The sequence below is a fragment of the Pecten maximus genome, chromosome 10, assembly GCF_902652985.1.
Source record: "Pecten maximus chromosome 10, xPecMax1.1, whole genome shotgun sequence".
NCBI classification, from domain to species: Eukaryota; Metazoa; Mollusca; class Bivalvia; order Pectinida; family Pectinidae; genus Pecten; species Pecten maximus.
This window is the reverse complement of record NC_047024.1, coordinates 17,945,284-17,969,683: the sequence shown is the minus strand read 5'-3', so window position 1 is coordinate 17,969,683 and position 24,400 is coordinate 17,945,284. Positions and strand designations below refer to the sequence as shown.

Here is a 24,400-nt window from a genome sequence, read left to right as displayed (position 1 = left end):
ATGGCGGTAATATATATATCAATGTAAATGAAAAAAAATCTGTGTAGAATAATTTCTTGATTAAAACGTTGAATGATAACTACAGGATGTTTTTTTCCAACCAATATCTAATATCCTTAGTCCTATGTCGTTGGAATTATTGGTGTACAAACTCACAACATCAGGGGTTTGACATTTTTCGGTAAATGGTTTACAAAATTAAAATCCTCCGTTATGAAACTTTTGACTTAATTACAGAGAGGTTTCAAAACTATATAGATCAAATGGCTGAGACGTTGTGACCTTCTATCAGGACCCCGACAATGAGTTTTAAATACAATCAGTTGACTCGTAATGACACATTGTTGTTAAAGGTTCATAGTTTGGTGATGGATAAACTGTTGCAAATTCACATTTTCTCATTAATCAAAAACAAATAAAGTTTCATATTATAAAAAAAACACGGTATATTTACAAATCGTAATGTGTAACAACAAAGATGGGGTACAGATTATGGCACCACGTGACTTAGTTACAAAAAGGTTACTGTATCAGTGACTAATTAAATTCTAGCTCAGGTCTGAAACAAAGAGGTTGGATAAAAAGGTACACATGCAAAAAATACACTGAATGTACCTGAAGACGAATAGACATTGATTTTCTGAATGCAAAATGCGGTCGAGGCCAGAATCCCTACTGAGCAGCGAGCATCGCAGATTGGTCTCTAAACATAAAACTCCATATGATTGGTCAAGGAGGTCTCTAGCGCGAAGGTTCATGTTGATTACATGCACTGATCACGAGTGATGCTCCCCTTGGAGATAAGACGCCTGACCAATTAACACGTGATAGCTATATTTAGCTCAAAGCTGACTACAATGTGTGAAACTGCTCAACCTTACAGGCTTGAGTCAACCTCACACTCACTTGTAGGTATTCACACAAATTGTAATAACCAAAATTGTAAAAGAAAATATAAAAACTAATACGAAAACAAATCTTACACACATGCATTTATTTCTGTAACATAATCATATGTCACATTGTGTACCAATGAGTTAATATAGTCACTAAAATCCCTGATATGCATGGAAATCGGCGTATGGTGTGCTTACGTATTGTTTACTCTGAACTCAACCTGAAACAAACAATATTCACCAAATATTCAGTAGAACTGTAATTTCCGTAGTCTTTTAATGTACAAACATCACAAATAGTATTTTTCGAAACAAATGTTTAAAGACCAGCATAAAACTAAGATATTTAGTTGAAAAAATAACCATAAATACGCGCCGGTGTACTCATATCAAAATAATCATAAACAGCATTTACACAAAAGTATACAACAGCTTATAAAAAAACAAACTTAAAAATCAATATAAATATGTGGAGAGATCGAAAGTAAACAATAACTTATGAAATTAATAAGCCAGTTTCTACATTCTTTCCTAGCCGAATACTTACTGCAGAACCCGCAATACAAGGCACAGTGCTGACGGGCCCAAATCTCATATTTCGTACACACATCATGGGAGTAGGCAGTGCAGTCTTGGGCATCATGACACCCAGCCCGAGATGGGTGTACTGCTGATGGCGGTGTCGGCACATCTCCGCTAACTACAAATCGGACGAATGGCTGAATAATCTATATTTAACACTTTCTTGGTATATGTAACGTAGAGATACAAGGAGAATCGATTGATATCATAAGACATGAACCTATAACAAAGTTTTTAATTTACTACATTTTTATATGTTTTTTATGTTACTAATATCTTATGTTACTAACTTTTATATGTTACTCAGTTTTTATCTTCCTTAGTTTTTATATGCTTCTTAGTTGGCATGCTTCTAAGTTTTGACGCTACTAAGTTTTGATGCTTTTAAGATTTATGATAATAAGTTTTTGTGTTACTAAGTTTTTTCCTAGTTGAAATGGTATACCTTGATTACGATTTCGTCAATAAAATATATAGATGTATAGCATGTTGGATATTTGCGATATATTACAACGCTAATACCATAAACAAAGTAAGTTACTTCTATCATATATCCTAGTATGTCAACGGGACAAAAACAAAAACAAATATTTTGTATTATTGCTACTGTGGTATAGCATATTGATGTAAGTAATAGTTAAGTAAAACAGCGTTAACTTTTGCTTCAACCTATCGTCAGAGCTGATATTAACAGGAAATTTGATGCCGTCATAGCTAGGTCATTTAAGGTCATTGACGTCATATACATCGGAAAGGTCGAATTGTTATATACCTTGCACTGGAATCCTAGTATATAATCAGGACAAAACATTGAAGTTTCTCAAATTAATCGTGCTTTTATGCTGTATATGGCATAATGAAAATCCTCTTTAAAAACAAAACGCGTGCATTTTAGACCCATTACTCCAATAAGTTTTTAACCCAATCCACTCTTTCAATTTTGCTTGAGCATGCGTAACACGATCTGTAACAGCCTGGGATATAATGGCCAGGGTAAATACTGGAATATTAATAGTTTTACTTCTATCTTTATTTTGATACCGGCCATCTCACCGCATATTCCGCAGAAGCGCGCACAGTTCTTTGTTGCCCATGATGAAAAAGCCATCTGACAAGCAGCTAAGCCAAATGTTTCACAGTTGGGCTCCAAATCAACGCAGGAGTCATCTTAAAATGCATATATAAAGTACGTACTGAATTATAAGGTGTCGAGGAATAAACAATATATTTATATTACTAATGAAACATAAATAGCTGATATGAACAGTAGGTAAAACTGCATGTACCCATCGTTAATTTTCGACATCGACATGCTCAAAAGACTTCGGTTATAATTTATATGAAAAAATGGGCCAAGCAGATTTAAAAAATTAAGCCTTGACACAACTGTATCTGATTCTTATTGGGAATTTATTTTCCGTTGAAAGGTTTATAATGAATATTGCAAACTATGAAGATAACCTACTAGTCACCGAAACGTCATTTATAAACCAATTTATGAAAAGTTTATATATTTCATAAAAAAAGATGCAAAATCTGCTCTTCTTAAACCTATAACTCACCACAAAGTTTACAGTACTTGGCACAGTATTTCTTAGCCCATGTTTGGTGATTGGCATCGCACGCTGTTGTACTAAAAGTTTCACAGTGGTGAAATACATCGACGCATTCAGTTGATGTAGTAGGCATGTCAATCGCAGGTTTGGAATATATAGCCGTCGTGTATACAGCCGTTGTAGTGGAGGCAAGGCTACTCATGTCTACATATAGAAATACGATTATACAACACTTCATCTATGGGACAAACTTATTCCAGATGTTGCAGTTTCTAAGCAAATTTTGTTATTTTTTGAATTATCGGATCAGAGTTTAGGATTTGCCAATATCTTATTGAGAGTGTCATTTATGATTTTTTTTATATTTTTCGTGTGCATTAAGAAACTTTTTTTCAAAATGTATATGCAATGTTGTGTGAAGCGGAAAGCCAAACATATCATTGACGAAGAACTCGTCAAAATTAAGAAATCATTTATAGTGCTGTGTGTTCTTATACAAACAATTTGCATTCCAAATTTCTGTCGTATAGCAATATTTAAAAAAAAAACACTCATTCAAAACATGCCAACGCAATATTATACCATGTCTGCAACCGAAAAATTGGATAAAATAACTCGATGTCGAAATTTCTCAGAAATCTTTTACTTGCTAACATGATATGTAATGAATTGATTATACTCCCTGTGGTACACTGGTTGAGACTCGGGTGTAGAAATTATTTTAACATAAAGGCAAAACTAGAAATGACGGCTAGTCTGACATCCGATTGGTAACAATGATAAAACAGAGACATCTGATTGGTTACACTGACTAGACAGAGACATATGATTGGTTACAATGACGAGTCAGACATCTGATTGGTTACAATGACTAGACAAATATCTGATTGGTTATAATAAAGAGACAGGCATCTCATTGGTTACAAAAATGTTACTCCGATGGCTGTTATATATCACCTTTGCATGTTGTTGCCGCCAGAACCAAAATTATTACATAGAACGCCATTTCTGAAAACAAAAACATCAAACGAGTTTGATTTGGTGGACAATATGTATCGTTTGAATAGATGTCAGATAAATTCAAGTTATTTGCGATATTCACTGAAATGATACATTATATACCGGGAGGTATTGAAAGGTTAACAGAACAGTAAATGGACGTTAAATGTGCCGAAGTATAGGAATAGTCAGACAGACCAGGTATTTCGGAAGGGTAAGCGAAACAAAATAATGAAACTTTTGAAAATGAAAACGGGGTACTGACAATTGAACTCTTCGGCGAATATATAATTGGTAAAAATTATATCGCACGGGCTATCAGGCGACCATATCACTAACTAATAGCGTCTATCAAACGTCATCTCTCTCACACACACACACACACACACACACACACACACACACACACACACACACACACACAAAAACAACAACATGTGTTGTATATACATTGTATAGAGCAACAACCGATATACATAAACCAAATGTAGAATAAGCGGCAAAATTGCATACCGAAGTGATGGCCAGGAATCTAAATTTCAGAGGGGAAAATTAAAAGTGTCCCTCTCCCTATTCACCTAGAGGTAAGCTGTATTTTATAGTATGACGTGCGTATAGGTCTAGGGATTAAACGACTGACATATTAGTGTTTACCGCCTTTATGCCAGAATTACAAGAGTCCTGCTGTAATCAGCTCTTATGTGACTTCAGCCACTTATGATACAATCTCGATTACCACGATAAAAATAGTCTTGCTGCTGAAGTAGCTTACAACCGAGATATATTCAAAGTTGAAAAATATATTTCGGATCTCGTCATTAGTAAGATTTCCTTGGTAAAGCTGACAACCTAATATACGAACGACCTATCCGAAAAGGAAACTCTTATAATGAGAGAACGGTAATTTCCCTTAATTTTAGGATAACTAATAGATGGATTTAAACATCAAATATTCTAACAAGTAGAAGAGGTGGTACTTTTGAAAAGACAGATCAAACAATCCCATCGGTTCCTTCAAATAGGTCGGGTCAAACGGAGCCAGGGCCATCTGTTTACCTTTTTGAACGGAAGAGATGCATTCGGTAAGTCGCGTAGGAAATTATCCATTTGTGATATCTATATTTATTTTCCTTTGGAAATGTCAAGGCCCAGTTACAATATATTTCCAGTCTTTTTTGTAACATAAAAGAGTAATTCATTCATATGTGTATGAAAACATCACACATATACTATATATTTTCGATAATGAACTGTTTAATACTATAATAATTCCATCAGTCAATCAAGTAGAATGTTTTACATTTTACAAAAAAAAAAAAATAATAAAAAAATAAATAAATGCTTGTCATCACGAACTATAATGCCTTTTTACATAGGATTACTTGTGTAGCTATTCATGCTGTTTATATGAAGTGTTCCACCTTGAAAATACAATTCAATTGCGAATTGTGAGTGGCTAATATCTTTAAGTGTTTCGGAAATAGAACTGTAATTGATAATTGACTCTACGTTTATATGCCCACATGTTTGCACAACTCGACTGTTTATTTATGTGATGACCAAAGTTCGCTATTCATAAACAACAGTAATATCGATAATGTTTGTTTATCATATAACTGTCATAAGAAGATATATACATATGTATCAAGATGGTAATGTAACTAGGTAGCGAATAATTATATCATAAGTTAATCATTTATACGAAAAGATACTTACTTATAAGAGTCCGAAGCCTTGTAAGAACCTTTGTATTGACCTGTGTATATATACTAGACACTAAACAGGTGTCAATAAACCTTCGATGTCGTCATATCTGTATGGAACCAGTTAGCGATAAGGAACTAAATATAGACACTTGTGTTGAAATACAATATACGTGTAGTCCTTGAATACGTATATTTAGTATTTCTTCATTGTGACTTATATAATCATCACATTATCCTCTAATATAAACCACCTATATATGTAGATGATTTTTCCCTAGCAAATTCTTCATTTTCAATGTTTACATGAGTGTTATAACCCTGTTAAGATAATCGTTTTGTCGTTATCTTACCGAACTGTTTCTGACATTACAAACGTTATGTGGACAATGATTAATACCCTACAAAGATAAGGCATGACAAGTGCCTCTAAGATGTAATGTATTACAAGTGTAAAGTTTGTTATTTGAATTGATTATATTGATGTAATTGGCCAGTATTATATAGGTTTTTATGTAAAATATCACGTGCAATAAACTTGTTTTGTCATAAAATATAAACACGAGAAACGAACATCCTGTGGATGATATATCTGAATTGCTGGCGTAATAGATATTTTCCATTTTGCCTTACAATGATAAAGGCACAAAGTCACAATCAGTATAAGAGGATGTGTATTCGTTCGTGTGTGATACATGTACAACATATATAATACATATGGAAAGTGGGTCCGGAATCTCTCCCTGTGCAAGAGAGGGAGGTTGATGTACTTAAGAGCATCATGTTATCCACGTACCTACAATTCAACATTAGACAAAGAGACTGAACAAATACGGAATTTATTTTATATCATAAAGTATTGTGTATTTCATTGAAACGAAATAGCCTTAAATACATATTGTTATACATAACATTAGGCATTTTAGGCTAATTTGTTTAATGAAAAAATCCTACTTTTGTCCACAAGGGTTCGTACCTTTTAAGTTTGTTTTTATTATTATTTATTCATTTGTGTTGTTGTTGTTTTGTTTGTTTTTTTGTTGTTTTTTGTTTTTTGTTTTTGTTTTGTTTAGTTTTTGTTCTCTCCTTACGAGTCAAACAATTCAGAAACAGAGTCAACAGATTCTCCATATGAACTAACATCTTATTTATCGATATGAAAATTAAAGAATTTAATTTTAAACAGATATCAGTTGTTGCTGTGGATAAATAGATATTTGTCCACATTTATAGAATTATATTAAAACATACCTGTGTTTGTCTATTAAAATCAAATCTTGATCGACTTTGCTCTCTTTAATCAGTTCTTGAAGCTCATCTTTTTAAAGAACAAAATGCTTTTATTTATGTTCTGTCTTGGCTTTCTGAGAATAATCCCTCTGTAGGATGTTTACATTATGTGACAAAGAAAGATGTACAATGCAATTCTTACCCAAATTGTTTGATACTTATATATGTATGCATGCACATATAGCCTAATGTAGGCATACATTTCAGTTTTCAGTTGTGAAGGATCTGACTACCTGAAATCCCTTTTATGAAAAATGTGTTAAAACGTGTATTCATTCGATGTTTCTCAACTCGCAGAGCAACACTTTTGTCAGTCACTGTGATGTACTTCCATAGCATGTAGTGCAATCAGTTAATCTACCAAGGTGCCAGCGAATATTTCGAGGACATAAAAATCCAAACACAGACAAAATTTGAATTGTGATTTATTTGAATTGTTTTTAGTATATCGGAAAATTACCGTATTGTCAACTATTTATCAACATTGTGTAGAAAAAAACATTTAGTGACTGCGTCAATCAACGATACGTCGTGCAAACATATTTTTCCAACAATATTTAACATAAAATACAATGAATCATTTCAATACTGTAAACCGGAATTGTATTCTTACATATGTATATAAAAAGTAATGCTTCTCAATATATAAGATTAATCAAATGATTGTGAAATACATCTACAAATTCTATAGGGAGTTCAAGTATTGAACGCCAAATTGATTTAAGACATTTACATGAAATCTTTGAAATCAAATTAGATTATAAGTTTCAATATAATTGAAATCACGATTTATTGTTGTTCGTGACTTTTGTTCAGAGCTATTATAATCGACATTTTACACGAAAGTTGTCGAGTATACTTTGATAATGTATAGTACTGACTTCACCTTCTAAGAAAACTGATACAGAACAGCACTTAACACGTTGTTGTTGAACTTATTTACAAAAGCTATGGATTTCATTTGTGTCAATGAAACAATAAAAACTTCATATAAATATAAATATGTCTAGATATGTATGTAAGTAAAATCAAAATAAATTACACATTTTAATTACAGGTATTTATGGTACTGTGATATTCTGGGGAAATCATTAAGACCCCGGATGCTTCTGTACTGAAAACACCAATTGCCCGGAATGTCAGTAGCATTATATATATAAACTATACATCGGTTGTTTGACCTAGTATCCATAAGTACAAATGTTATTTAGTTATATGTATCTCATGAGACGGATGTCATCTTAAATAACAAAATGGCAAGTTCACAAACACAACAATGTCATGGATAATGAAAACAAAACAATTGTAAATAATACGATAATACATGAGCAATAAATTTGTATTGTCCTTCGTGATTAATTATGACTAAAACAATAAATACACCAATTTCTAATGGTCATATATATGTACTACATATGATATCGATGTGGACATACACATTCGAAATTCAAGGGTTCAACTCATTATACCTTTTCCTGCGACCTTTGAATAATAAGATATCTTCGGTTTCGTACGATTCACCATACGGATAATAAGATTTTTGTTACTTAGTTGTATACACATGCAGGCTATGTTTTGTTTTGTTTTGTTTTAGTTTTTCTGGTGTGAACACAAATGCTAGATGAATGTCATAAATATATCTTTATTTTTACATTTACACCTAATTCATATTAAGATTATCGACATCCAATATTTACCACAGTTAACACTATAGCAAACAATGTCAGCAACTTTGGATACCAAATTGTTCGCCAGAAATCAACTATTACCCGCGAGTAATCTTCCAGTGCGGGCTTTCTAGAAATACAAATATAATACGAATAAAATTAGGGCATCCCATTTTAAAGGAACAGTCATATTGATTATTTCAAAAACATATGCCGACAAGCACCAATGATTGTCAACACTGTTACGTGAAAATATCAGTATGCAGTTTTCTTTTTACATACTTCAGAGGGTGATCCCGTGGTTGCGTGGGATGATATAACTCTATCTTACACGGGATACGGAAAGACAACTGGCACGCATTATGACACTTATCACAATAACGTTACGTCATCGTTTTATTTAATGTAACCGTCTCCCGAATTAATGAGACGTTGATGGTGGCCCGATGAAAAGATTTCGCAACACCTTTCAATCGGTTAGTTTTTTCTCAAAGTAACGTTATATCAGAAAATAATATCACACATGGGGGGTCTGTACCGTGGTACGGAATATCTAAACCCGCGTGAAAGTGTTCGGCTTGCAAGCACTCGCCAAGCCTCACGCTGGCCAGCCAAACTCTTACTCTAGCGTTGAGATAACCTGTCTTCGGAACAGACCCTTGTAAAATTATATCAGTCGAATTCATTTAAATACCTTTATCAACAATAAATATGGTAGCCATATAGTAATAGGTAGGTGTTACCTTGTATGGATATATATTTTTAAATGACTTGAAAACTTATAACAGAACTTGATGATGACAATATTATCCGACATATATATGATAAATGATCCCCTTTGAAAGGACATAAATTCGCTGACAATAGAACAGGCAATCAAACCCGTTCTTATAAATAATGTGCATGAAAGAATATTTTCGATGATTACTCCATTGGCAAAATAGAAAATTATCACAGAATTATTATACGTAAATCTAGCCATCTAGACCATTACATGATATGATATGTAACATTGTATGAGCTTTATACACTATGTACTTATTAACGATGACGTACCAAATGGTTGCATTTCAGCCTCAGGTTAATTATAGCAAATTGATTAACGATATGTAGTAATTGATAACAACAAAAATTTTCGATCACCAAGTTTATATATTAACCTGGCTGACCGAAATAAACTTACCCTTTTGGCTATAACCTTTATCCTCAACGACATAAACAACTCAATCAAAGATGGCTATGCCTATTGAAATAAGTTCTTGACATGAACTCAAAATAATTGGAGTTGTCGCACATAAACATTATTATCCGAGTCATAGCCTATTGGAACATTGATATATGTAACATTTTTAACAATCAATATCAAGTTTCCATGTCTCAAACTAATACCTATATCATTTCAGGTTTTCTGAAACGTTTCATACAGTATCATAAATTATTATTTAAATTGTGTTATGCTATATCCACTAGTGATCCCGAAGCTCGACTATTTCGGCCTGGTCCACTAAAACTAGTCACTACATTTTTATCGGGTAGTCCCGACTTGATTTCGTTTCTTATAGAGTTCACTGTGGAGGCCGGCGTCACGGCACTTTGAACACTCCGAGTGATGATGTCCATTTCATCCTCACCATTTGGCACTGCTTTGAACGGCTCTTTGTGTTTTTGTCCTACTTTTCCGTTCAATGTTTTCATTTCAATTCCACCACCACCACCACCACCGCCGCCGTTTTTGGAACGTTTCTTTGCCGCTTTCGCCAATTTTCTGTCTCGTATGGAAGGCAACATGGAATTTTCTTTACTGATTTCTGTATCCTCAAGTTGACCGTTCGATTGAAGAATATCAGATGTATCGTCTCCCTGCTCACCAGAATCCTCTGACGATAGAGATTTGCCCTTACTCGCCTTACTGGCCAGGTTACCGTTTTGGGATTTTGTTGACGAGAGTTCTGCCATACTTCCTTTATTAGATATTAAATCTCTAGATTTAAGGAATGCAGGCTTGGGGATGCTGTCTTTGGATTTTTTGCCCATTAAATCAGCAGCAGGTCGCTTAGTTCTACCACTTGGGGTTCTTCCTATGTTTGTTTGCTAAATCAAATTAAAACAAACATTATATTTTATGTTTCAAATCATATATATGTTGATAAAGACTCGATTTTTTTTTGTTGTTGTTGATATTTTTGCATTTCAATATTTGTATTCAAATATCCGTTAGGAATAAGGTTTTTCTCTTACCCTGGACAGGGATATTCACAATTTTATTTTACATGTTTGGATTTTCCTATCTCACCCTAGGTTGAGACATACTATACACGCGTTCTTTGCACGTTCTCAACAATTACATTTCGTCACGTTAACAATACCATGACGTCACATCGACAATTCAATCACGCAATATCACCATTCCCTTGCAATTTTTGAACGGCAATATTGGATACATAATAGGATAACTAGGGTAAGAGAAAAATAATCATGCACCCCATGGAAGTGAGACAGGAGAATCTCATCCCTCGGCGTAAGATATTTAAGCTGCCAAACACTTGTCAAGCCTCGCATTTTACAACTTAAAAATATCCCCTCGAGTTGAGATTCCCCTGTCTCACCCCCAAGGGGGTGACAAAAAATATATTGATAGTGCACATATATATGTTATCAGGCATTATATCAGTAAAAAATCATTTAAATTGGGAAAAATTCTACAAAGTCTGGCCGCAATTGAAACAATAAAACGTAAATAATAATTAATTTATATTTCGTTATATTTTTTACTTACCATCTTATTTGGCATAGATATCAGAGCTACCTGGTCGGCCGCGCGATATGGACTCCATGTCTGTAGTATGGGATCCCCTTTATAGGACTCCATCTTCAATGGACTATGTTTCATGGTACCTGAATGGTGATAAATAATGAGTATGTATTGTTGTGGCATTCGTTATGTGAAAACAGAAAATCAACGTTACCCGAAATTTCACTGCATTGATACAAATAAAAAATCAATTGCCTCAGAATCTAGCTAATATTGATATGTACAACAAAGTTCTAAGTTTGACGTCAACCATCATTGTTGTCATTGATTGGTTGATTATATAGCGTCATATTTTGATAATTGAATCACGTGTCACTCACTTCTAATACTTATAAGGTGAGTTTTTACGTCAGAAACACACATTTCACTTAATGTAATTTCTTCTGTGTTGGATATTGTTTTAATCAACTCTTTATTCCTTCTTAATTTCTTTACGGTATAGATAAAAACAGACTGAACTTACTTGAACCTCGAACATCATATGATCTGAAATAAAATAAAAATGAACACATAAGACTCACAAATAAAAACATAATATAAAACAAATTAATCATATAGTAACGTCACGTACTGGTCAACCATCTGACGAAAAAGAAATGACAAATTTCAACAAATCTGCGAACACTCGAGGCTGAATTTACTGTGTGACAACAACCAACAGCTATCTAAAAAAAGACAGGGGTGGACGAGTTGTGTCGCAGCTCTAAATAAAAAAGACGAATTTAGCAACTATTGAATTGTATATCACACAGGATGATGTTGCAACTGGTAATGACGTACTTTTACAATCGCCTTTATTTTGTAATAAGGCTAATATGTGTCCTTTCACTACCAGTCTAATCAGGTAGAGCAAAAATATGTTATGATTGAAATTTCATTCTTTTCTGTTCAAATAATCCAAGTATTATTGTTCACAGTTAACATAGGTAGAGTAACTCTTCAATATTACACAAAAGAAATATTTCGTTAAATTGTTGGCTTTTTTTCTGAAATGCAAGAGACATGTAGCAGTTTTATTTGAAAAACATGCAGGCTGTAAAAAAAATAACGTAAAAACTAGATCCAGCGCTCAAAGACAAAACATCAGTATATCGATATGACATGTTATTAACTCGACAACATAACAGATCCGTCTCTTCACAAGTGTTTCATTAGATTTGGGATTGGCTTTAATCCATTTCTTCAACTTATGTCGTTATTTTGAATTAACTGATTTGTTGAGTCTAAACACGTGAATGATATTTCAATTATATTTCTGAGGTCATAAAAAATTTGCCATCATATAAGGAAATGAACCATGAAAGTATACCATGAGATTAGGTTTATTTCCCATTTATTATTTAAAACACATACTCAATTGGGTCAAAAGATCACTTGGTCATGAAAACGTTTTATGGATATCGTATTCTTTTCAACGTTTGAGAATAAAACAAAAGACAGAAAACCTGAAAATAAAACTGATATATATCATTATTTCCAGTTTCATATCTTTTTTGTGAAAACAAATCGCTCTGTTTCAATATTCGGGAATTTTCAATCATCATAACAAATTACATACTGAACACAACAAACGATAATGATTTGTTCTGCAAATAACCTCTAGACTATGTCCTTCACAGACCATGCTTGTCATTTACAACGCACGTTCAAGCTAAACCACAACTAGCCCCTAGTTACAACATTTCAACACTGAGTGGAATCCATTCTCCTTATCTATAGGGCATGCCGTGAGACCGACAACACATAAGACTCTGTGGTGTAAGTTAGTTACCATGAACGAAATACATTATTCATCCATTTTTGATGATCAATAAACCCTTTGTGTAAACAAATGATGTCTTAACACCAGACAGGGCGTCAATACGCTGAACCAGGATACCAGTCAATCAATGCATACGCATTTTACTACTTCAACTCACTCATTGATTGGTATCGTTTAAGCTCTATCGAAATAAAATGAAAATAATGATATCTAAGAAGGTATTCGCCTGATGTGATAGAAAAATCAAGAAGTGAATTATAAATCTCGATCAGTACAGAATCGTGTATCCTAGAAGTGCTTCACTAGATTGACAATGTGAACGACACGTTCCTGAAGCAGATCAAAGTGTTACCCAATAGAAGTAGTGTCTTCCGGTACGGAGATGGACTCTGAACTGTGAATAGGAAGGAAAGGTAGATGGGTGGTACACAACAGCTAAAGCAGAAGGTATATATCATGACAGTAATAGGTAGTAAAATATATCACATGAATACGATTTCGTGACGTCGTGATTGCGGGCAGACTGTAGTATACAGCATTATATAGCTCAATAGTTACGAATTTCATCAGTGAATAACCAATAATATTCAACAAATACATGCTATTTGCACTTCTTTACCTGCTTTTTTGACATATTCATCACAAGAACAGCATAAATAGAGTGAATTGAGGAGGTATATAGAAAGGTGAAAGTAATAACATCAATTGTATTACATTAACTTCTTTTTTTCATATTGTTAAGGATGAGAAATGCTTAATGATATTGAAGTTTATCACAAATGTTAATAGATGGTTATATTTTATATTCAAAAGCGTGTTTCTAGATTATTTTGTTTAAAAAGAAACATAATAAACATGTCTTTATTTACATTTCTTCCTAGTTTCGGTTCTCTGTAGCTAAAAAGTGATTCGAAATAGCAAGACAATGAAAAGCAAAATTTACTGCTCGCCAATATTTGAAAGTATTTTGAAACAGCCAGAGAATTAACAGAAAGAAAAAAACATGCTGCTCACCATTAGTTACAAAGTCATTTCGATTTCCTCTTACTTAATATATAATTATATTTGGTATGAAATATAAAAAAAAAATCCATTCTAAAATACAGTGAAATTTATAAAAAAAAAAAAGTATCCTTTAATCGTGCGACATATTTACTTATAATGAATCACAACAAGAGGCCTCCTGGTGGGTGAGTGAATGGGATTTTCACTTGTGATAACTCTACAACATCAATATTTGTTACCTAGAAACTGGAGACGAGGACCGGGCCAGAAATATGTCATGCCTGTTTCGCGAAAATCAAATACCAGATAAGATTAATTCAATAGCTTTCTAAATGAGAAATTGTTTCAGTGGTGCTTTCATAAGACAGAAGACAGAGCCGATAACTCTTTATGAAAAGAAAGAAAAATCATTGGAAGTAAGAGTGTTACAGAGGATACAATGCAACACAAACTCAAGCAAATAAATGTACGAAACATAATATAGCAAAGAAGAAACTAGAGTATCTAGATATATATTTATATAAGTAAATGTCTCATCTTCATGCTTTTGAAATAAATGACAAGAAAGAAACTATTCAGTTTGACTGACAAGTACTTCCATACAAGATACATAATAAACATAAAGAAAAGTAAAGAAGTTTCGTATTTAGAAATAGCATTCCCTAGTCATGTTAACTCAAACGTTCGTCTGTATTGACTTGTCACTGTACGAAGCATATCATAGAGAGAACGCTTCTCTAAGGAAACAATTCATGGTTGGCAAGACAACTTATTTCTAATTCATCAATTGTATATAAAATACATTATTGATACATCTATAAGACACAAATTGAATAAATAATGCGGATCTACTACAATTTTAAATATATATGTGAACATCTAGATAATGTAGGTAAAGAAACACATGCATGGTATCGTGTATATCAATAGCCATGTTGTATTAGGGAATTTTTCAAGAGCCCCATTATTAAGGAGTTCAAACAGCAAATTTCTTAAACACAGATTTAACTAAATCATATATGTCATATTTACAATGTCTGGATTAAATTGCAAACTTGAACAGATAAATAGCTTTCTAAAATTCATAAATGAAATGCGATTTTATTATAATAACATCAAACGGTCCCAATGCAAACGTTCTTCAGACTGATTGTATATGGAAAAACATAATGAAATAAAACACATTTTGTGACATGATTTTTTTTTCAGTGAAAAGAGACGGGAGTATATATATATTACCCCGAGTAAGGTGTTGGAGCTCTGGAGTCAACAAGTATGACCTCTGACCTGTAACCACAGTTGATTATATAGGGTAAAGAAATACGCTTCAGATATAAACGCCTCAAAGTTCGGTGCCTCAAAGGAGTGTAATTGTTCTTTATGACACACGTTATTCAACATAATATTCCCAACAACATATCAAGTTCATCGTACAGTAAACACAACAATCAGCTACTAGGTAGCACGGTCTCAAATTTTGATGTTGTGAAAAACATATATTGTATCCGAAATTACATTCTTCAAACACGATGACGTCCAGTTAAAGTTAATAGAGAAGACTATCTCTGAATATATAGTACAGAAGGAATAATCATTGAAGGTTTTCGGTCTCATTGACAGGTTTTGAATATAATGAAATATCAACTGTCTATCCGGATTATAGTCATGCACATAGTGTTTGCTTTAGACACGTTACACTACGATAATGAAAAAGCAATGTTTGTATGATGATCTGTGCTTACATGTATATGATACAAAATTGAGCCATATGCAGTTTGATAATCAACAATGACAACAACAAATATTTAACGTCTATGAATTATATAACTAGATAAACTAAAAGCACAGCAATTTACCAAATGTTAAAGTTTATGAACATTAATTAAAGAAAATAATTTTTGTTTCAATTGACAGGAGTTAAATGATTCATTTTCGAAAACAGGAATGCAAGCGTGTATTTCGTATTCAAAAGGGGACTGTATCCGTGCATTTGTATTCAGAAGAGGAATGAAATCGTGCATTTCTTATTAATAAGGGATTGGAGTCGTGTAATTTGTATTCAGAAATAATTAAACAGTCCAATTATTCGATCAATCAGTTGACATCAATAAGTATTAAAAATGTCCTTTAATAAAGACGGAATATACCAGGTAATACAATCAGGTCAACGGAGCGAGGACGAGCATGCTTTCTGTCATAACAATGGCGATTCTTACAGATGTCGACAATCAGAAGGCATGCCATACAAACTCATATACAACATGTTATAGATCCATGCAAGTATTACCCGTATAAATCAAAATCCTCTTGTTTTTCCCTGAGAAAGTAGACAGTGAAAAGGCACATAAGAATAGGAACAACAAACGGAACGACTGAAGTATGGAATGTACCAAAATAGACCATTCAAAAGTTGAAATAACAGCAGACAGCATGTAAAAGATACAACCTAACTGTAGAAGGCATTGTCTAAGATTTGTGTTCATAAAGTAAACTGAAAATTTTCTTTCGTTGACTTGTAAGCAAGACATAGTCACTTCCATTTCAGACTCAATGAATTACGGAGATGGATATCAGTGAAGCAAATTGACTAATTAGGAAAGGTCTTTTGTCATTTTTCTTAATAGAGTTATGCAAATTATTATTGGAAGATCAAGTGTCGTTAACGATACACTAAATAAAACGTTTCCATGACAATATGGGAGAAAATTATTACCCTATGGTTAAAGCGTCGATATCAGCTGGGTATACTTTGTTCACGTTCCTGCAGCAAGACAAAGTTATCTCTTAGTGTGATACAACATTAAATGCTGTGTTGGAATAGAGTTCAAATCAGAAGGTCAACACATAGCCATTGATGCAAATGATGAATGAAAGCAAAAATAGAGAAAAGCTTTTTCTTTAAAAATTACAAAAAAATACTGAATACTTCATAGTAAAGAAAACAGTTTTACATTCGTCACCATGTTATAAAGAAAATCATAACTTTTTTTCTGGAGATACAAACATTATTCGATAGTCATGATCAGAAGCCACATCTGAAGTCAGCTTGGAGTAAATATTATATCTGAAATACCCCGTCTTAGAATATTTTCTATAGAACGTTTTCTCATTACAACAAACAGAGGGAAAGTCTGAAAAGATTTTCAAATAAAGAATCTTCATGCCTTAAACGTGCAGCAGTTGATGAATATATTTTTGTGTTGCTGCAACATCAGCATGCTTTAAACCGTGGAAAAATATGCATCCAGCTATAGTCTAAAACTAGTTCTTTCTGAACTACATAAATACTGAGAAAATACAACATTCACAACACCAAACAGCTGTAAATGAACGGTAGATTCTAAAGGTAAGCATAGAGGTAAAAATGAGGTTGCTAAAACTGTGATATAAATAAGAAAGAAAGTATGGAGTTTGAAAAACTGTATGCATTGTTTATGGATAAAAACAAAACAGTGAGTATCTTGCTGTGTGTTCGATCTTCATATCCCTGAAGTGTGCTCAAAACTCACTGGATATCTAAAACCTACAATTAAGGCGACGTAGATTCTTTAACAATACGAAACATATGTTGGGACCATACCACTAAGCTACCATGCAACCAATGTGGCTTAGAACCATCACAATGGTAAATATACCTTTGGTTCAATAACATCATTCTTGATCTTGGACTCTGAGTTCTTGGGGAATGAAAACTGCGTGAAGATAATACATTATATACAAGTCTGGTCATTCACCGACATACATTCTTACTTTTGGATTCATGTTTGCTAATGACAATCATTCCTATTTTGAAAACCAATAAATTGATTCCATATAATGCACTGTTTAAGCAGATATTTACTTCGCTGTTGATTTTCATTTACAACTTTATTTTCCACTTTTCGGTTAGTATGGAGGATATATGATTTTAAAAACATTGACGAGAAGATCAAGGAATCTTACCCCTCATCTTCTGGTGGTTGATTTTGGGCAATACTGGTGGAGGAAGGAGATATTAACGAAAATGCGTCATCTAGGAGTTCATGCATTCTACTTCGAGCCACGTGCAAGGATTCCTCAGCTGTTAACGCCATATTCTGTAGGGATGTCAGCAAAGAAGAAAAATACTGGTTTTAACAGTACGTAAAAACATCACCATCATATAAATTGTACACATTTTGTCGAATTGTGAATTCGCTCAAAATGTTACCCCATAAAAGCTCTGTTTCGAAAAGAAATATAAATATAAATGATATCCATACTATTTATAACTATTAAACATTTTCCTTATAGAGTAGCGAATTAGTGGGTTTCAGCTTTTTCTTGAGAATTCGATCAATACAATAAAGGAAGTTTGCATTTGCTGACCGCTCTTGAGATCTCCATTTGAATGTATGTATTGATATAAGTTTTTTTTAATTAAAGTGTGACAACGAAATATCTGTATCTGTGCAATATCGTGCACGAGATTTAGACACTACTCACATCATGCCCTTCAAGAGTACTCTTGGATCTGAAACAAATAATATAAAACAATTGATTTCGCTCCGTATAAAATCACAGATAGCTGTAACGTTGAATAATTAAACGCAATTAAGGATGAAAAGTATCAAATTGCTACTTATCTGTCACGTATTCCCTCAGAGAACAAATCAATACTGCTACAAACCACTTTCAACCAATCACGACCAATTCTACTTTGATCTTTCGTAATTACGCTAAACAAACAACTAATAAGGACATATTTTAACGAGAAATGCTGCTGCATATTAACAGAAACTATAGCAAAACGACACAGTATTGTAACCAATTACGCACAGTAATTAAATATGCTGCATAGCCGACAGCGTACACAGAATTACAACTTTTTTAAAGCCAGTTTATGGTCATTGTCTTTTAAAGACACCTTTGAAACACATCAACTAATTTCTTAGTTTTCATCAAATATGTATCGTAAGTTCACAAAAATCAGTTGCAATAAACAAAATAAATTCCTATCAATCTAAATAAATTGAATATTTCATCTCCTCATCCATCCAGTAAAAGCCTGTACTCGTACATAAGTTAACTATCAAAATAAATTTTCTAGTAGTTATAAACAAATTATTTATATATTAAATATATACTACATTACAAACTATTACTATTCCACAAGTGTTACTTCTACTCTTACTCACCCTCTCTTTTTCTTGTGGACGAACACCTCTGGTAGGTCCTTATTGTTGGGTGGGGCCTCCAGTACGGAGTCAATCTCCTCCTGGGCAGCCAGATACTCCACCATTAACTGGTCGGCACTTTTGTCTATAGACATTAAAACATTATTCATGTTTGTGAGGATACCTCAATAAAATCCAGGAAATTGTTTACATAATAGTTTTATAGTTTTAATACCCAACACACAAAGCGGTAGACATATGTGGGGAATCGAGAGAAATAAAAATACCTTAAAATATAACGACGCCTCTTCGAGAAACATCATTTTAAATTCGTGCTACATATTTTGTATTTGGCTAGGATTGGCATCAACAAATTCAAAATGTAAAATTTGGTATCTCACCGTGATGTTTTTCTTTCTTTTTCTTTTCTCGAATTCGTTGTTTATTTTTCTTTCTTTCTGCAGCTTTCCGTTTTTTCAGTTCGTCTTCCTCCTACAATCACACAGGAAAATAAATTACTTCCACATTAACAAGTCATTAAAGATATACTCCATCTTTTTACTTCACATCCCAGTTTGTATATGTTTAAGTACGTGTATAATTCACGAGAAATGATCCATAATAGCCAACAGATATTGTAAGTAAGGCGAAGAGAGAATGAAACTAAGTAATGCTTGCTAACTGTGACTGGTAAGTGATATTTATAGACCGCTCTTTTTTGTTCTAAGGTAAATTATTGTCACTTTTTCAAGAAATAAAAACATGTTCCTTCTGTGCTGTTTTAAGATTTTTATTATATGACATAATTTTGTTTTAATTTGTTACAAATAAAATATTTTCTTTCCCTGCTGAATATGAGTATCTTTCTACGACGAAAATCGTAAATAATCGTTAAGAAATACAAACAAACAACACAATCACATATTAGAGAACAATATCATAGTATTTGATATCTTAATGAAAATGGTTGAACACATTTCAAAAAATTACTATGGGTCCGAAAGAAGTTACACAATCAGAGATTCCGGGTAAAAGTATCATATCTTACCTCGGCAGAGTAATATGCATTTTCTGTGAGCGTTTGTGATTGGGGAACTAACAGGCTGGCAGGATGTATCGTTTTTGTAACCACTTCTCTGTCTTCATCCTCCAGATCTCCATCTGCCAAAGTAACATCGCTATGGTTAGCTTATGGTTAGGTGACAGTATACTTCATGGATGTGTGATTCTCTCCTTTTACTTAATACTTTACCCATTCTACTCAATGTCCTATCTGTCAACGTTAACTGAAGGCCGTCAGGCCGTTATAACGGACGTAAAACCCGTTAAATAAATACATGTAAACAAATTCAGGGATGTTTTAATCATTTTTTACACAAAAGTAAAGTTATTTCTGATATTTACAGAACACCTCTTATCTCGCAAAATCCCGTGTTAATAAGCGATATGTTTTACTATGACAGGTGTATAACAATAGTTCTTATTGAAATACACAACCTATTGTTATGTTCATGGCAAGTGTACCTCTCCGTTTATGCTTCCGCCTCCCTTTCTCGCCCTTCTTCTTTTTGGGAGAATCAATCAGCTCGACATCTTCTGCCATATTTTCGGACTCTAAGCCATCTTGAGAAGATCTGATATCAAATTGTGCATTATTGAGATGAAGAATACTGTTGGTAGTTTTTATTACATTTCAGTGTATATAAAATGTATAAAAGTTCATATTTACTTATAGGGTAGATTTGCTGTAATAGAAAAGCGTCAAACAAATGTGTTCGTATTACTGATGTTGACCTTCTTTCAAAGATCATCGTTGGTCATTACTTTGATATTCAGAGTGACAGAACGCGAACATCATCAATATTATACCATACACCAGCAAATCACAATTGTATATTGTTTTGATAAATCAGAACTCGTACAAACTGTTACTAGCATTTTACTATATAATCATGAGATGATATAATATGACACCATACTTTCTTCCTGATAAACAGTTATCATATTTAATAACGCTGATGTTGAGGAAATTATCATGAACTTAAAAATTGATAATAAACCGAGGTTAAGTAGAACAAGGATAAAACAATACTCTAAACAGCAACAGGATGAAAACAACAACAACAACACAATCCTTACCCTTTAGATTTACCAATCCTTGAGGCTAGATCCGGCTTTTTTTGTTTTTTGACCTCAGCATAGATATGTTCATCTTCCTCCTTACTTCGTGAATCAGAATTAAAGTCGTACGACTGTTTCTTTGGCGATTGAACTTTCAAATTGGACGAACTTCCATTGTCCGCCATGCTGGAGTATTTTGAATTACTACGTCTTATATCCTCTTCGTCCTGTTGGGGAAAACGAATAGATATAACACAAAACTTATTGATCAGTAGTCGGCACTAAGTTCAGACCATCACATGCAGAGAACACCTTCTCATCTGTAACATTGTTATAATCGATCTGTCTACTGAACCATTTGTGTGTCATGCATACCAACAAGAACGCATTAATGTACATTGTTATACAATATGTATGTAGTTCTAAATGACAATTATTCCTTACAATTGTACCATACCAAGAAAGATCGTCATGAGGAATGGCGCATTCAAAACGGATAAAGAAAAAAGGCAATGACGGCAATTCAGGTATCAAATCAGAGTATCTTACATTAAGAAATTCTATGATAGGAAGAGTTATCTCTCCTTGTTCTTACTCTCGCTCAAAGAGCGATAACTCAACAAGACATTGTTAGACTTAATAGTACGTCATAGGCGGTCATTAGCTGAATGGCTTATGCATCCTTGATTGGAGGCCGACAGATAATAGACAAAAATCATGATTTTGATATATTTTTATCAAATAAATCACAAGTACAATGAATGTAGCGTTATTTTCAGTGGTTTAAAATAACACAACACTTTCTATTACTTCCGAACTGATTTCCGATCCTACATTTTAATCCTTAATACCCAAATTGCTTAAATATAACTGAATTGTCCTTCACATCTAATTTCTGCAAAATTACTCTTTCGATGATCATACGGTTATATTAAACCAATCGTTTCCTCTCTGTTTATGAAATATTACAAAATAAAACGCCATGTGATACAAAAGTGTACTACTGATTTACGAAAGAAAATAAAATAGGAATTTTTTTCTATTTTTCAAATATCTATCATGTCATTTGATGGTCCACTGTCTTTCAATATCACTTACGTCATCCAATGGCGCGTTCTTGAGGTTCATCAATTTTGGTTCAGCCTCCTCGTCTACACCAGATTTCTTCTTCTTCGTAGCAATACACAGTCCAACGATTGCGATGACGATGAGAATAGCCACTCCACCAGCGACGACAGCGATGATCCATACCTGGGTATTGTTTTCCGTAGCAGCAGGAGTCGTTGCCACTGTCGTCGTCGTCGTTACCGGTTCGACCCAGTTCAACGCTGTAAGAAGGCATATTAAATACCATTTGTTGTTAATATTCTCAAAAACATTTAAATGTATACCATGAGAGACATTGCATTAAAATGATACCCGGTTTGATGACACCAGCTGATGTAAACCTTGGAGTTCTAAATTACTTTGGAATAATCATGTGGCTTGCTCAATGTGTTTTATGCTTGTTCTTCAAAAGATTTTCGAAAAAAATAAATTTGCATATCAATTTGCATTTTTGTTCATCAAACGATAAAACCGCAGGCGTTTTTTCTTCAAACGCATGTATTTCATATCTCAACGCGGAGGTAGGGAAACCAGGTATGTTTGATATTGCTTCGATCGATCATAGGATATGTCTGTTTACTAATAGTCATAACTTTGCCTATAATCTTTGCTCTTTTCTAAAAATCAATATACACGTTTACATGTTTCAGGTTCATCTCATTCATTACAAACGCACTAATCTGAACTAAAATTCATCGAACATCATACAGTCGACAATTCTAGACTTCAAGTTTTCTAGACTTCTTGTCAAGAATAATAATACTATGTTATTGCAACTTACGCTTTGCCTTCTTTGTCACTATATATTGTAGTTGGATTGCCATTTCCTGGTCGCTGACCAAGTTTATTGTTTCGGCGTTTGCTGCCGATGGAACAGGCTGTTCTGCTTTCTCTACAGTGTAGATCATGGATACCGACTCTGGGTCAGTCTGGTCACGTTTCACGTCTTGCATCTGTTCGAAACGGGGTAACAGTCGGGATAAAAACAAAAATCTCATGATATGTCATATTTCTCGGGATTATCACAGGCATACACGTGTTATTTTCAAAATTGACGGGAAATGGTTTTCGAAATACAAGCATTCAAATCTAATCTCTAAATGGTGCTCGGAACACCAGCATATGAATATAATCTCTAAATAGTGCTCGAAACACCAGCATATGAATATAATCTCTTAATGCGATGTAGCCGACTTGTCTCGAAGTTTGACATGTAATGGCCACCTGTCTACACAAAACTAACAGACATCAGTTTCTTCAGTTTACAAGGGTTCATGCGTTCATACAAAAGACCTCGAATAGTGTTGAAAACTGAACTTTTAATGTTCTGGATTTTGTAGATAAATATAAAATCAACCATAACAAATGATAACGTTACCATAACTGCGTGCGACTTGACCTTGTCATAACAATCCTAAGATAGCACTTCTGTTTGCTAATAACAAAAAGTACAGTATACCAGTAACACATACCGTTATCGTTATATCGCCCTCGGTAACCGCCCGTCTTCTCCTCTTTCTCTTGCGACTGTCGAAGGAACCAGCGTCGATGTCACGTTTCCTTGAGTAGGCTGTGACGTATAGCTTCGCCAGTCCCGTTTCCATTCTGTTCACAAAGTCGTCCCCACTCACATTTGTCGCTACAGGGACTTTAATGTCTGAGGTTGGAGAGAATTACATACAGATGTGAGATATTTCCATAGGTTTTAGGTCTATTGGTATATGTTTTCCAAAAAATGTCAAGTTTTGATACCTCAACAAGCGTT

General features: G+C 33.7%; 2 protein-coding genes across 8 annotated transcripts in view; both read right to left on the bottom strand.

The window, feature by feature from the left end:
* Positions 1–973: 973 nt before the first annotated feature.
* LOC117335477 lies at positions 974–6,062 on the bottom strand. The gene is made up of 6 exons (XM_033895501.1): positions 5,750–6,062; positions 3,992–4,042; positions 3,041–3,238; positions 2,532–2,645; positions 1,444–1,596; positions 974–1,117 (listed from the first exon to the last, which is right to left on the bottom strand). The coding sequence occupies exons 2-6, from the start codon at positions 4,038–4,040 to the stop codon at positions 1,113–1,115; spliced, it is 519 nt and encodes a 172-aa protein (XP_033751392.1). The 5' UTR covers positions 4,041–4,042; positions 5,750–6,062; the 3' UTR covers positions 974–1,112.
* Positions 6,063–7,435: 1,373 nt separating this feature from the next.
* Positions 7,436–24,400, bottom strand: part of LOC117335476 (serine-rich adhesin for platelets-like) — a 34,384-nt gene continuing 17,419 nt past the window's right edge. The window contains exons 3-21 of one of the 7 annotated variants that reach the window (XM_033895494.1): positions 24,108–24,292; positions 23,417–23,588; positions 22,627–22,856; positions 21,547–21,755; positions 20,932–21,041; positions 20,456–20,568; positions 19,809–19,899; positions 19,429–19,552; positions 18,737–18,764; positions 18,215–18,348; positions 17,908–17,964; positions 16,986–17,033; positions 16,560–16,589; positions 15,512–15,559; positions 14,512–14,553; positions 13,620–13,661; positions 11,969–11,991; positions 11,470–11,588; positions 7,436–10,784 (exon numbers count right to left, since the gene is read on the bottom strand). In XM_033895494.1, the coding sequence (XP_033751385.1) occupies positions 10,146–10,784; positions 11,470–11,588; positions 11,969–11,991; positions 13,620–13,661; positions 14,512–14,553; positions 15,512–15,559; positions 16,560–16,589; positions 16,986–17,033; positions 17,908–17,964; positions 18,215–18,348; positions 18,737–18,764; positions 19,429–19,552; positions 19,809–19,899; positions 20,456–20,568; positions 20,932–21,041; positions 21,547–21,755; positions 22,627–22,856; positions 23,417–23,588; positions 24,108–24,292 (2,444 nt within the window). In that variant the 3' untranslated portion in view covers positions 7,436–10,145. The remainder of the gene's footprint in view (positions 10,785–11,469; positions 11,589–11,968; positions 11,992–13,619; positions 13,662–14,511; positions 14,554–15,511; positions 15,560–16,559; positions 16,590–16,985; positions 17,034–17,907; positions 17,965–18,214; positions 18,349–18,736; positions 18,765–19,428; positions 19,553–19,808; positions 19,900–20,455; positions 20,569–20,931; positions 21,042–21,546; positions 21,756–22,626; positions 22,857–23,416; positions 23,589–24,107; positions 24,293–24,400) is intronic. The other 6 variants (XM_033895495.1, XM_033895496.1, XM_033895497.1 and 3 more) reach the window with 6 other exon arrangements.

Bases quoted from the DNA above. Each gene is read 5' to 3' on its own strand.
- LOC117335477 (XM_033895501.1), bottom strand. From the start codon at position 4,040: ATGGCGTTCTATGTAATAATTTTGGTTCTGGCGGCAACAACATGCAAA. The intron at 3,239-3,991 runs GTGATATATAAC...TTCTATATGTAG, and splicing joins GGCGGCAACAACATGCAAAG to ACATGAGTAGCCTTGCCTCC. The intron at 2,646-3,040 runs GTGAGTTATAGG...ATGCATTTTAAG, and splicing joins CAAGTACTGTAAACTTTGTG to ATGACTCCTGCGTTGATTTG.